The 13,716-nt window shown below is 58.9% G+C and overlaps 1 protein-coding gene across 1 annotated transcript in view; it reads right to left on the reverse strand.

The window, feature by feature from the left end:
- Positions 1-1,428: 1,428 nt before the first annotated feature.
- The window catches only part of FOXK1 (forkhead box K1), a gene marked incomplete at its 5' end in the record, with an annotated part of 47,770 nt that continues 35,482 nt past the window's right edge, over positions 1,429-13,716 (reverse strand). The window contains 7 exons of the mRNA XM_081137282.1: positions 1,429-1,920; positions 2,455-2,679; positions 3,734-4,021; positions 4,116-4,282; positions 6,539-6,732; positions 7,289-7,435; positions 7,937-8,093. Of these exons, the coding sequence (XP_080993408.1) occupies positions 1,649-1,920; positions 2,455-2,679; positions 3,734-4,021; positions 4,116-4,282; positions 6,539-6,732; positions 7,289-7,435; positions 7,937-8,093 (1,450 nt within the window). The 3' untranslated portion in view covers positions 1,429-1,648. The remainder of the gene's footprint in view (positions 1,921-2,454; positions 2,680-3,733; positions 4,022-4,115; positions 4,283-6,538; positions 6,733-7,288; positions 7,436-7,936; positions 8,094-13,716) is intronic.

A 13,716-nucleotide genomic window follows, 5' to 3' on the forward strand; every position in this document is an offset into this window, starting at 1 on the left:
TCCACGGTGGGTAACCCCGAGGACATACGCCAGCTGTTTCCATCCAGTTCCCGATCCTCTAAAATCGCCCCGAAGACAACAGGCGTGTTTCCCACATAAGGTTTAGTGCCATAGAAATAGCTGGTTTGGGGCTTAACGAACACAGAACCAGCATTTCCCCAGTCCAGGCAGGAGGAGGGGGCGGAGGATGCTCTGACGTGTCCTCGCGAGTGGGCGGGGGGCAACTGCAGCAGAGATGGACCTGTCACTGCCACGCTGTGGTCGGACAGGCTTGCTGCCTCGGGTCATGCTCTGCACGTGGGCCAGTCTTGCCCGCACCACCCTGGAATTGTGTCCCACAGTTCACCTTCTGAGCCAGCTCCTGTCCCTGGGTGGCAGCGGGGACACGGCAGCTCTGCCTAGGTGACGAGCTGGGAAGGGAGGACCTCAGAGCTCTGTGCAGCCTCCTCTCAGCTGTGTCCACAGCAGCAGAACCGACGCCTCTTCACAGACCTACTCGTGCTTCCCGGGCGTGGTCTCCCAGGGCAGCCGAGGACTGGTCTGACCCTCTGGGCTGTGACCCAGACGCCCCTTTCCCACGACAGCGCTCTCCTCGAGGAAGCTGGCACCCTGCCCAGAGTGCGCTGCCTTCGACTCCCCAGGCCACAGGCAAGACCAGCCGAGGCAGGAAGAGCTGGGCGCGGGCAACAGCCGGCCCCCGGCTGACTGACCCCAGAGCCTGGTGGTGTGGGCAGAAGGGACAGTCCCGATGTCGAGCAGCAGAGCCCCCGGGGGTGTAGGATGAATCGGTGAGGAAGTGGAGAGAGCGGCTACGGCAGGGCCCGGCGTGCCGTGGTGGCTGCTGGCTCTGGGGTGTCAGGCCTGCAGAGGCAGGGCTCGCCCTCTGTGACTCAGATGTGAGATGCAGGGGGCGGACACTGGAGACGCCTAGCAGACAGGGCAGCGGGTGTCTCTCCAGGGACACAGCATGCCCACAGCAGCCACGCTGCCTACACGTGGAGACCTCAAAACCAGACGGTCCCTGTGTGTCTCAGATGTGTGATTAAGCCTGAATTCCATGCTGCAACCAAACAAGAACTACTTAGGGTCCAAAGCAACCGACCCCTCCCCTTCCCCCGTTTAATGCCAATCTGATACTTCCTGGGTCACTATTTTAGGGAGAAGACGTCATGAACAGTCGGAAATAGGATCATCCTCGCCTTTCTCGCGGTTTCCGGTCCACTGCAGACAGGAGGGGAGCCCGAGCTCGTCCTTCCTTCGAAGGCCTGTCTGTGCAAGTCTCCGGGTGAAGGCTCCTGCCCATGGCTGGGGCCTGGGATCCAGTCCTTGGGATGCGGTGCCACATCCGCCTCCCCGCGCCTGAGAGGCCTGGGGGGACAGCCGGTGCTCAGGGAGAGGAACACAAAGAATTCCCAGAACATACAATCAGCGGTCTGAACGTGTTTATGTGTTTGTTTCGACCACAGCAGGGGCAGGAGGGCGACAGGGACGAGTGCAGGAGCAGCGACGGGGGCCGTCCTGTCCGTGGCACCAAGCTTCGGTGGCATGGGGCTTTCTCATCACGGTCCCAGGTGGTGGCAGTGTCGGCGTCGTGGTCCAGCCCCAATTCTTTTTGGCATGTGTCCCACTCCACCTCTGTATGCTGACGTCACTCCCCGGTCCCAGGCCCCTGTGGGCCGGCCGCTGTGATCACCCCGGCCTGCACGGTCACTGTCCCACTGGGCTCCTCCAATCGGGACCTTTTGGCTTCGGGCTCCCCAGTGGGGGAGGCAGAGGTGGTGGTGGCTGGCGAGGCGGTGGCGGTGGCTGCTGCCGCGGCTGCTCCTGGCTCCTCCGGCGCCACCTCGCACACCCGGGTGACCACCACTGGCGTGGATGAGCTGGCCTGGGCGGCAAGGAGCTGCAGGGGGCTCGTGAGGGCTGGGGTGGAGGAAGGAGACCGCTGATCAGGACAGTACCGGCGTGTTCTGAACCCAGTTCCCCGCTGCTGCACAGGAACCCGTGCCCAGCAGCCCTGGCGCCTCTGCCCAAAGCTCCCAGCAGCTCCCACTCGGCTGGCCTTTCCTTCTGTGGTGACACAGATGAGCCACCTCCCCCTGACCCTGGTCCCCTCTCCGAGGGGTGTGCTGTCCCTGGTCTACTCCAGCGTCCCCTCCTGTCCTGCTTCTCTTTGTGAAGCCCTTACCTCCGGAGGGCCATTACCAAATGCTACCCATCCTGAACCTCCCCTGAAAACTGAGCCCTCCCGCCCCCAGCCCCGGTCCCCGGCGTGCTGTCTCCGTCCCTCCTGGGCTGCGGACGCTGCTCTGTTACCACAGTGCCCGCGCACAGCGGCTGCTCAGCTGGGGGACGGACCGACTGGCTGCTGGGTCCCCTAGGAAAGGTCCTCTGGCTGCACTGACTACAGACTAAGCCCCAAACTTCGGACACGGGCGCAGAGGGCAACGGCCTCACCGTAGGCGCTGCTGGCCAGACTGCTGGCGGGGACAGCGTGCTTCCCGTTCTGCGTGACGGCCCGGACCGGGAGGTGGTGCTGCCCAATGCTCACGGGCGTGGCCGGCTGCAGGATGGCGACCGTGTGACCAGGGACCCCTGGGGCCATCTGGCTGGCGACAGTCTGGATGACTCGGCTGGCGGGGGGGAGGGTGGCAAACGCAATGGTGGGTTTCTCCTCCAGACCTGCAGGAAGAGTGTGCGTCAGAGCCCTTCTCGGCTCTCAGGAGACCGTCTCGGGGACGGGGAACTGCGGTGTTTGAGCAGTGACACTGGGAAAACAACATTGGTTCTCAAAAGAAAAACCCCACCAAGGAGATAAGTTTTAAAACAACGGAAAAATGTTTCACAGGGTTTTAGACAAAAGTTTATCTTAAATGTTCACCGGCCGAGGCGGAACCTGGAAACGAATCTGTTATTTGGATGAATGGTCTGCAGGGGGGCCCTGCTGTCCGGTCCTGCAGACGCTGGTCCTGTGACAGCACTGGGCGTGGCGCTGAGACCCCCAGCAGTGGGGGAGGTGCTGCTTCCCCACGAGTCCCCAGAGGGCTTGTCACACACGCTGGCTGCACTGTTGGGATCAACATTTATTTCTTGGGACCCAGGCTTCCAGTTTAGGGCTTTGTAACTTTTTTATTTTTTAACCCTCACCCGAGGATATTTCTTTGCTTTATATTTCTTCGCTATATCGCTTTTCAGAGAGTGGAAGAGAGAGAAACATCAATGCGAGAGACACACCGCCTGGTTGCCTCCCGCATGCACCCCAACGGGAATCGAGCCTGCAACCAAGGTCCATGCCCTTGGCTGGAATCGAACCCGGGACCCTTCAGTCTGCAGGCCGATGCTCTGACCACTGAGACAAACCAGCCAGGGCACTTTTTTACTGTAAATGACTTTTAGGGATTGCTCACTGGCTGCTCAAGAGACTCATCCTCCGGATCTAGTTTTCGGCAGCCCCCCACCTAACTCAGGGTGACCTCGGACTCTGAGTGCAGGAAGCACGACTTCACGATGAGAAGCGTGTTTTGGAGGATGGCTGGTGCTGACTTCAGAGGACAGATTCCCAGAAAAACAAGGAGCAGGGAAACAGTACAGCAGGCTGAGAGCCACCTGCCCCAGAGACTGCCTGTGCCCAACCCCTGGTCTCTGTGCCCTCACTCCTGGGCTCCATGCCCCCGAGGCCCAGGCTGGCAGCTCTACCTTCTGGGGATCCAGCCAAGTGACCCCACGGCTACCTTACCTCTTGCCTCACTGCCCAGGTCCAACACGGCTGTGCCCGCTGCTTCATGGGCACCCCCAGCCGGCGCCTGGTTGGTGGTCAGGATGTACCCATTGGCGGAGCTGGCGGAGGAGGTGACCACCCTGAGCATGGTGACAGGGGGCGCCTGCTGCACCACGTGGATCGCGTGGCCAGAAGGCTGCTGTGCTGTCACGATGGATGCTGGCATGTAGGCCACAGGCTTGGCCACTAAGCTGGGAGGTCGAGGAGGCACGGCCATGACCACGGGCTGGGCGCTGACGGGGGAGCCTGCACGGGGGGGGCATGAGGTCAGCGGGCAGCCAACACCCCCTTGGGCCCGGGTCTGGGTCTGCCGCACAGACAGAGGGACGGCTGCGCTTACCGGGTGCGCTCTGGGAATACCGGTACTCTGGAACTGAGGCTAACTTCGCCCCAAAGTCAGGGTCATGCGGGATGGGGGAGCCCTCCCGAGACAGGCACTCTGGAGTCTGCAGGCCACTGGACCGAGGGGACAGCAGCCCAGGGTGGGTGGGTGAAGCTGGTGCACTCCTAAAACCGGGGAGAAGGGACCACAGTAGTGAGTACATGCGACAGGGGACGAAAGGCACTTAACAAAGCACAAAGTGCCCAAGACCCACAGCCATGGTGGCCCAGCCCCCTCCCCCCAACGCCTCCCTGTCCTCACAGGGGTTTCCATTCCTGCAGCAACAACGCCACTCAACCCGACTGTCGTCACAGCACCCGGCACAGGACACTGTGTTGCATGTGGCTACAGACACAGCTAAGACCCCAGCACTTACTCCCTGAGGGGACCTGCGATCTCCCAGGAAAGCAGCTCTGTCTTCTGTGCTAACAACATAGTGTTTGTGGGATGGGCACAAACTTCCCAGCAGGACAAGTCCACATGGAGAGAACAAGTACACTCTCCGTGGCATGAGCCCCGGGTGCCTGGGCTCCAGAACAGCCCACCTCCTCTAGCTCCCGCCAGCCCTGCCCAATGGGCTGCCAGCATCGGGCCTTGCTTCTCAGGGGACTGTCAACGACACATGGTCCCTGTGCCCCTGAACATGCAGCGATACACAACCCCACAGGGGCAGGATGCTGGGCCCCCAAATGCAGCCAGGGGAGCAGTCTTCGTCCTGAGCTTATGATCCATACTATACACACCTCATCTCCCCCGCTGGACAAGGGGTGCTATCTCCCCGGGCAGAGACCCACTCCCTCCAGCCCCTCTCGCCCAGCCTGCTGCTTCTCCAGCTCTGCTGGCCTGGGGTCCTCGCCTGCCGATCCTCATGGGGCCCCTCACATCTGTGAAGGCACTTGTCCTGACAAGCTCCTGTCTAGGCCTCCTGGACCTGGTTTACTCTATCAAACTGATCCCAGTTCCTATCCACCTTCTGCCCCCAGGCAGCCGAGAGACAGCCCACCGCAGAGCTTTTGCTACCTGTCCCCTACACTGGGTTTCTTCCCCCCAGTTCCCTCACCAAGTTCTACCTGCAGCACAAGATCAGGGCCCAGCTTCCAGGGTGACCTTGACCTTGATGAATCACTTTCACAGATGCCCACACCCACGTTTCCCAGGCAGTGCTGGGCACACCAAGGAGCCCAGGAACGTCTCCCCTAGCTGGTCAGGGCTAACCCACCCGGGAAAAACTGCTGGGCACCAAGCTGGGACCTAACCTCCAGGGCCCGAGGGGCCTTCCTTGGAGGTGGGTTTACAGAGGGTCTTCAGCAAGGTAACCAGGTTAAACGAGGTCAGTAGAATAGCCCTAATCTAGTGACCAGCGTCCTCAAAAAAATGGGAAATGTGGACACAGACACACAGAGAACATGGTGTGAGGGAGGCTGAGGTCGGGTGATGTGTCTGAAGGCCACAAACCCGAGAGACAGCTGGCAACCCTGGGAGCCAGGGTGAGGCCTGGAGCAGACCCTCCTGACAGCCCAGCAGGGACCCACCAGCCACACCTGACGTCAGACCTCGGGATCCAGAACAGGGGATACATTTCTCCTGTTTAAGCTGCCGAGCCGGCGGGACTTTCCGCAGCAGCCCAGCAAGCGAACAGTTTGATGACGCTTCTGCTCGCTCCCATGTAAGCAACGTGGTGCTCTGGGAAACCAGGGCTCAGCCGAGACAGCCCAATGATGTTATAGCACTTTTCTGAATTCCCACCTCACCAATACGCCCATCCACCTTCGTTCCAGGTTCTACTCTGATTGGACAGGGACAATCACAGCGCCAGGCCCTGTGCTGGAAATGATTCCCGGTCTTTCATGGACGTGTGTCTGAACCACGACCGACACAGGGCACGCCCGATGCCAAGTTTCCTCCATGTGGGAGATTTCCTGTGTCCCCATCTCGTCATCAACTTGCTTCTCCGGGATCAGTGACCATGGTAAGACCACTGGGCCTGTCCACACATATCCATGCTCTCTGCTCCCTCGCCACGGGCAGGAGGAGGAGGAGAGGACCGGGCTGGGGGCGGTGGTGCTGCTGGGGTGGGCGGGGCGGGGCCCCACCCCAACGTCAGCTGTGTTGCTGACTGACTGAGCTTTGCTCCAGCCGTCCCTCCTGGGAGGCAACGTCCCATCCATCAGGGAGGAGGGTGCTGTTCTCCACGTCCCTCTAACCCTCCGCCAGAAACCCATTCCAGAGCTTGGCTTCCAAGCACGGCCATGTTACAGCAGCAGCCACGTTACTGACTTCACTACCCTGGGTCTCACTCTCTCTCTCTCAAAAAAAGGTGAAGGGTTTTACAAGCCTAAAATACTAGTGTGAATGTGGCCGCCTGGGGAAGCCGGGCTCACCTGGACGACAGCGGCCCAAAGGGGGTGCGGAAGCAGGAGACGCCCCGCTGCCTCCGCTTCCGGAAGGCCTGCTCCACGAGCTTCGCCTCCGAGGCCGGGTCTATCCGCCAGAAAGACCCCTTCCCAGGCTCCTCCTGGGAACGAGGGACTTTAATAAAGTAACGGTTCAAGGAGAGGTTGTGTCGGATAGAATTCTGCAGGCAAGCAGAGAGTCATGGTCATTAGCAAATCAGAAAACAAAGCCCAGCCACCCATACCAGAGCTACAATGCGGGACCGAAGGCGACGGTTCCTGTGGGCTGGCCAGGTAACTGTTTTATGGGGAGTGCAAAGGTGCAGGTTGTTCCGATGGAAACTCAGGTCAGCATCAGTCACTCCTTATACTAAAAGCAGGACAGGAAGACAAGCCAGGTAAAAACCTGCACTGGTCCGCTAGCAAAGGGAAAGAAACTATGGCGATACAGACGACTGGGACACACTGGTCATGCCCAATCCAAAGGGCTTACAAACCCACACAAAGACACATATACGTGATTTACACGTGTGGACGACTGAGTAACGGGGTTATAATGCACAGTGCACAGCAATGTAACAGGCAGGCACAGGGACCCTCACATTTCTGGACCTCAGAGGGAGGGCTCCGGACGCACTGGGGTGCAGCTCATCTCAGACGTACGCAGGGGGCCAATGATGTCCCCGGGCCTGTTATCTTACAGAACCTCGGAGCCAGGCTCCGAGCCGCGGGCCTCACCTGCCAGCCCTTGTCGGCTGTCCTGTAGTAGGGGTAATGCTTGGTGATGTGGGCGTAGATCCCGCTTAGTGTTAGCTGCCTGTCCTGAGCCGAGGAGATGGCCTGCACGATCAGCTGGGCGTACGAGTAGGGTGGCTTCGACTCATCCTGCGGAAAGTGGGCAGCCCCATGAGCTCAGGCACGGCCCCAAGTCCAACCCGCCCAGTGTCCCCTCCTAGGGGAGCAAACGCCCAGTGAGGACCAGAGACCAACGGTGCGTCTACCAGCAACCGGCACCATCCCAGCAACGTGCTTGCTTCCGACCAGGAAGAGCTGTTTCTGCCCCACGGGAAGGACCGAGTTCATCGTGATTTACTCTGAAATTTCTCACCTCCTCTACAAACTGATTTTCAAAGTTACCAGGTGGGAATGAACTAGGACAGAGTTGTGAGGCAAAGCCTGCTAATCCTCTCAAAGACTGGAATTAAAACTCTGAAACCGTGTAGTCAATAGCAGATGCAATGAGGCGAAACAGCGAGGAGGCCACACGGTCCACGGTGCCTAAACGCTGTCGACAAGCGGCGCGCACCGGGTGGGCAGGGCAGGGGGAGGGGTGGCCCCAGGACCCCCGCGGTCACCGTGGGCCCACTGGGTGGTGAGGGCTGAGACCTTGGGGCTGTCTCCTCCAGATGCGTCCGCCTGCTGCTCCGAGGCAGCCTTTGCCGCGAACTCTGCGGCCAGCTGCAGGTCTGAGGTCACGTTCTGGACGAATCGGTAGCCGGAGGACCCGGCTCCGCGTGGACTGGCCGGGCAGGAGTTGGGAACACTGCGGAGAGAAAAGACACATCCTAAGGTCACAATGCTGAGGAGGACTTTGCAGGAAACAGGATCTGGGGGCTCCCTGGATGGCACGGGGGACAGAGACAGTGGTGACACCACCCCAACCCTCGGTAGAGGGCGGCCAGGCAGCCACACGCCGAGACGTGGCCCAGGGAGCCAGGGCCTGCAGCAGGGCCGGCCCTGTCCACACGGTGGCGCCCTCAGCAAAGGTGGGAACCGTGTACTTGCTGCTCCCTGAAAATAGGAGGGGGACCAGCGTCTCAGGCACAGCCACCGCTCTGCTCACTCCCCGCGGCGGCAGTGACAACCCACGGTCGAAACTGCAACCAAGTATGTGGCTGACACATCTCCGGCTCCTCCCGAGGCCGCTCCCACCTGCAGCCCAGGGCTCAGTGGGCAGGTGGGTACCAGGCCTGTGCCACTGTCTAGCCCGCTGGGCTCGGCTGCTCAGCCACAGGCTTGGGCCCCTTTCCTCTCAGTAACACCGGGGACTGTGCTTATCAAACCACATCAAAATACTGACTCTAAAATAATTCTATTACAAAATATTCAGAGAAAACCAATAAAAGCACCACTAGTGTGTAACAAACCCAGGTAAAAGCACGCTGCTGGGAGGTGACCGGAGCCCTGTAGTCACCTGCCTGTGTGGAACCACGTCCGCTGCCCCCCACTTCCCAGCCTCCCCACAATCGTGGGCCAGGAGGCCCTGCCTGCACGAGGGCCTCCCAGGTAACACATCTGTCCATCCCCTGCCTAAATGTCCCCCTGCCCGTGTCCAGATAACAGGACACCTCCCAAACCCCATGGCTGCAGCTTGAATGTTACCCCGTCCCCGCTCCTGGACCCTTGCACGCTGGAACCTTCCTCCTCTCCCGGGCCAGGGCGCAGCCCCGGTTTCCATGTGTGTTTCCCTCCAGCGGCCGGGGGCCTGTCTGCAGCACCCAGGGAGGGGCGTCGAGAAGTCGCTACTGAGGGAGGACAGTGACCGAGAGAATGAAACCCTACGACAGAGAACAGCTCGGGGAGGGACGTAAGCGATGATTCAACCAGTTAGAAAGCCTTTCAGTAATGGACTTGCACTGAGCTCCGAACCGAGATTTTAGGAGCCTTGAGGATCCTGTTCTTTCCTTCACTGGAGTCCCCAAACCTGGCAGAGAGGGACATGCTGGAGTCCAGCAACACTACTCAATACCCACAATGAGCTTAGAGCAATAAAAGCAGCCTTTCTGAGTTTAATCCTGAACCAAATATACAAACCCACGCTTATAAAAGTCAGGGGGAGGGGAGAAAGGATGTACCAGTGACACGGTGACACGCAACGTCAGGCGTCACCAGTGCGTCCACTTGGGAAACATGCCACCGGCATGTCATGAAGCTGGGGCCAGTGGGCACGCAGCTGATGTGGGGCTTTTCCTGAAGATTCTCTGCGAGGCGCTGCAGACTGCACCCGGCCCGACGGCCATGCCCTCCCGGACCTGAACACGGGCCGACGACCCTCCCTCAGAAACATGCCTGCCTCCTGGAGACGGACTCACGCCCAGCCAGGCGGCAGGCGGGTCTCAGTCGCGTGGGACTGATGGTCCCTCGCCGGTGGAGAGGACACACGACTCCTAGGCCATGCTGGCCGTCCCTAGTCACTATTTTGCAAAAGATCAGAGGAAGTTTACATCCAGCCCCCAGAAGGCAAAATACAGAGGAGGCTGTCCTTCCCACAGACCGATCCCCAGCGGCAGCGCAGGCCGGAGCTGGCTCACCCCGGACAGGACCGAGGCGGGGCAGCCAAGGTTCAGGGGGGCAGGGCACAGCTGTTCCGCCTGGGGAGCGTGCCTCTGGGTACATGGCCCTTCAGGCCTCAGAGCAGCTAGCTTCTCAATGACCCCATTCAGGTCCCCATAGGCGGGTCTCCCGCGGGCCGGGCCTCCTCAGGGCTGTGCCTGGTACCGCGGCCCTGACCCCACACCTCCAGGCCAGGGGAAGGAGACAGCCACAAACCACGTAGGCCTAGCATCTGAGGCTGTCAATGCTCAGTTCAGAGCCAGCCTCGGGATCTGGGGACACCGCAAGACAGCCCGTGTCCAACGCAAGAGCTTCATTCTGCTTGGCTGGGAAACTCCCCAATGATTAGCAAAACCTGAAGAAAATTCTTGCAGAATAAATACACACACGTGTCTCTTGAGGGGACAGGACAGAAGCCGTGCTGAGTCCTCCCGGTGTGCTAGGCTGCAACAGAAAACAGCCCACCTCCAGGGGGCGCCCCAACTGCGCAGGCGTTTGGGAGGTCTGGATTCAGGGTGCGCCAAAGCAGCACTGGGTGTCATGTGACTCATGTCCCCCCAATTTCGGATTAAAGGTGGAGAGGAAGGTGAGCAAGCACATTCGACTGGCAGTCAATAATCCCCCTTTTTATAGAAAATGATCCCGAAATAAAATTTCCATTTTAGGCCACGAGCGGCGACTCCTCGAGGTGGCCTGTCCTGCCAGCAGCTGCTCTGGATTTGGGCCACTGTCTCACCAGGACAAACCCGTGCTGCCCGACAGCCCAGACCTAGAACGTGACTTCTGTGACCGTCCAAGACACACCCGGCAATGTTTGCAGCCGCATTTACGATATTGGAAAAAGACAAGCTGGTGGGATGACGCTGGCCCCCCGCAGACCCACCACTGCACCGGCCACATGCGTGGACACACGGAGCCACGCCTGTCCAGGGGAACATCACGCACGAAGGATGGGATTCAGAAGAGCGTTAACTTCTCAACAGCAACACTCAAAGCTGGAAAGTGATGTAAATTCCGAGGGAAACATTTCTAACCTAGAGGTCCCCGCACAGGAGACCCGCCCACCTGGGGAGAACAGAGACTAGTAATCGAAGAGCAGGGAGGACATTTAAAAAACTTATCTCTCTGGCCCCATCTCCCGGGAGGCAACGGGAGGACGTCCCGCAGGAACACGAAGGGGCAGCTGGGGAAAGGACGGACTCGGGAGTCAGGGAAGGGGGGGTCCAGGGCGGAAGACAGTCCCAGGTCAGAGGGGCCCACGCCTGGCTCGGAGGGTGGCGAGGCCTGAGCTCCAGAGGGTCTTTCAGCGACGGTCTGAGTGACAGACCCTCACCCTGGGCAGAGGTGGAGTGGGCCCGACCCGAACAGGGACCTAGCCCACCCAGGAGGGGTCTCATGACCCCCGGGAGGCGAGCCGACGCAGGGAAGGCCAGGTAACTACCACAAAGTTACACGAGGAACACGCAACAGCAACCAGAGCGGCAGGGACACGGAGGAAAACGAACAGCAGCGAAACCAGCAGCCCTTAGTCCACTGGACAGCGACATAGTTGAGCTACGCCAACAGTTCTAGTGGAATTTTATTGGGAAGATGGGGTGGGGAGCAAAGGCTACCCCTGAATTTCCACAATGGAGGAACTGGGAGTCGTGGGGGTGACAGCGGTGAGAAGCTGGCGGCCTGTCCGGGGGCACTGCCACCCTACCACAGGAACCCTTGAGAACCACCTGACTCCCTACCCGTGTGTACGCTCTGCTTGGATAAACACAATAAAGACAAACGTTTTAAAACAGGAATGAAGTACATGGGCACTGCAGGGTCCTGTGGGCACCGCTGACCACGTCCACCACGCTGCAGCCTGCGGGCAGGGTGCCCCCTCTGCACCCCAGGTCCCCGGTCTGTAAGGGGCACGTACTGTGTGGTCAACCTCAGCACAGTCCTAGCCTTATGTCAGCGACAGTTTCTATTTTATTACTGATCTTAGTATCTTGGGGCTCCTGACCCTAAAGAGCAATATTTTAAACAAGAACCGAGTCTGAGCACTCTGTTGCCTCGGTTGAAATGCTCAGACATTGCTGACTGACGCGCCACTGACCTGTGAGGAGGCGATCACAGCCCCGCTTGTAAGAGGAGCACCCAGCTGCCGCCCACACGGCCCTCAGTGGGGCCCACATCACGGCGCATCCACAGACGGGTCACTAAGCAGCCACTGAAATGCAGCGACACAGAAAGGTGCCAAGACCCCAGTGAGGAGGAAACCCCGAGCTGCAGGGCGACGGGAAACCCATGGGCCTTTTGGGGAGGAGTGGCAGGTAGGGACACCTGCTGCTGAGCTTGGAGGGTGTTTAGAGAAAGGGGCACCACGGGGACCTGCCCTGGGAGGGCTTCATGTCTGACCTGCCTGTACCATGCATATACAGTTCTTGCCACGCTTCAGCCGGACCTAACCCAGCACACTCGGAGGTGTGGGCCACCCCCTTGCACATTTGGGGGGGTCACCTCTCCACCTCCCTTGGCTCCTACCCTCCAGATGCCTCCTGCTGCCTGAATCCCAAAGGTATAGTCTGGGAGGGGCTCTCCGGGGCAACCATGTGCCCACACAGGCCGGGCGTTGCCCGGAGGGCACACCCAGGAAAACATTAACTGCCTTCAAAGGGCCCCTGAGATGTGGCCAGACCAGGAAACCCACTCCCAGCAGCACTGCAACAGAGACAGGAACTCGTACCAGCTCCATTCCACTTTCAGCAGTTCAGAGCCAAACACCACCCCGGCAGGGACCTGGGCCGAATGGAAAAGATAAAGGAAGTGGAGGCCCCACCTTTCCGTGGGGATGAACCCATTTTTATTTCTCTTAAGTTTTCACATGGGGAAAGGGACTGGGTGGGTGTGGGTGGGGCTGGGGGCGTGAGGCCCCAGGTACAGGCGGGGAAATGGAAAGGGACCCAGGTGACCCACCAATGGGGAGGACGTCTGCTGCGTGTGGGTTAAACCCAGGGACCACTCTCCCCTCGAGGTCGGGCTGAGAACAGACGGGCTGTAGCCAGACGCCTGCATGCAAGATAAACCACTCTTCAGGAAGGATCCAGAGTTTGCCAGAAAAACAAAAGCACTTCTACTGTAGACCCAATAACCTCTCGGCTGGAAAGCTGGCTGGCACTGCAAAGCAAAACAAACAGCCGGGCTGAGCTTTATCTCGATAAAGCAGGACCGAGCTCGAAGGCCACGGCTACGAGGGGTTCAGGTTTTGGAGCCAGCTGCTTTTAGTTTTATTTCGTGTTCTGCGAACCTCTGCCAAATTTCAGTGAACATGTTACTTTCATTTTTTTTTTTTTTTTTTTTTTATCTCTACACCAGAAAAACCAAGAAAAGTTTTCTTAAAGAAACAGCTTCTGAAGTCTTCCTCTTAGGAGTAAAATGTAGTCACTCTCTTCCTGTGATGGGTCTTTTCTCTGGTTTAATTGTAGCTGTTTTCTTAAAACTAGCTCAAAGAAGCACTTTTTAGACTGGTGATTTTGCAATACCCAGAAAATGATTAACCAATTTCTTCTTCCCTATAAATACCACTTCTCTGCAAAACCAAAAAAAAAAAAAAGTCAACAAAACACTGCTTAAGACAGCAAAATGTATTTCAAAGGGAGTTCATTCATTTTCTGGGTGGAGTACTTCGGGGTAAAAAAAAAAAAGAAAAAACACCAACCCAACCACACAGCACACACCCTGGCCTGGCAGCAGCGGAATCAAAAACTCGACACAGGGCGGGACCGGGCGGAAGGCGGCTGGGTCAGGAGGGCAGGGCGGGCTGTTTACGGGGAGAACGTCCCTGCAGGTACAGCCAC

This window comes from Miniopterus schreibersii, assembly GCF_964146895.1.
Source record: "Miniopterus schreibersii genome assembly, chromosome: 4".
NCBI lineage: Eukaryota > Metazoa > Chordata > Mammalia > Chiroptera > Miniopteridae > Miniopterus > Miniopterus schreibersii.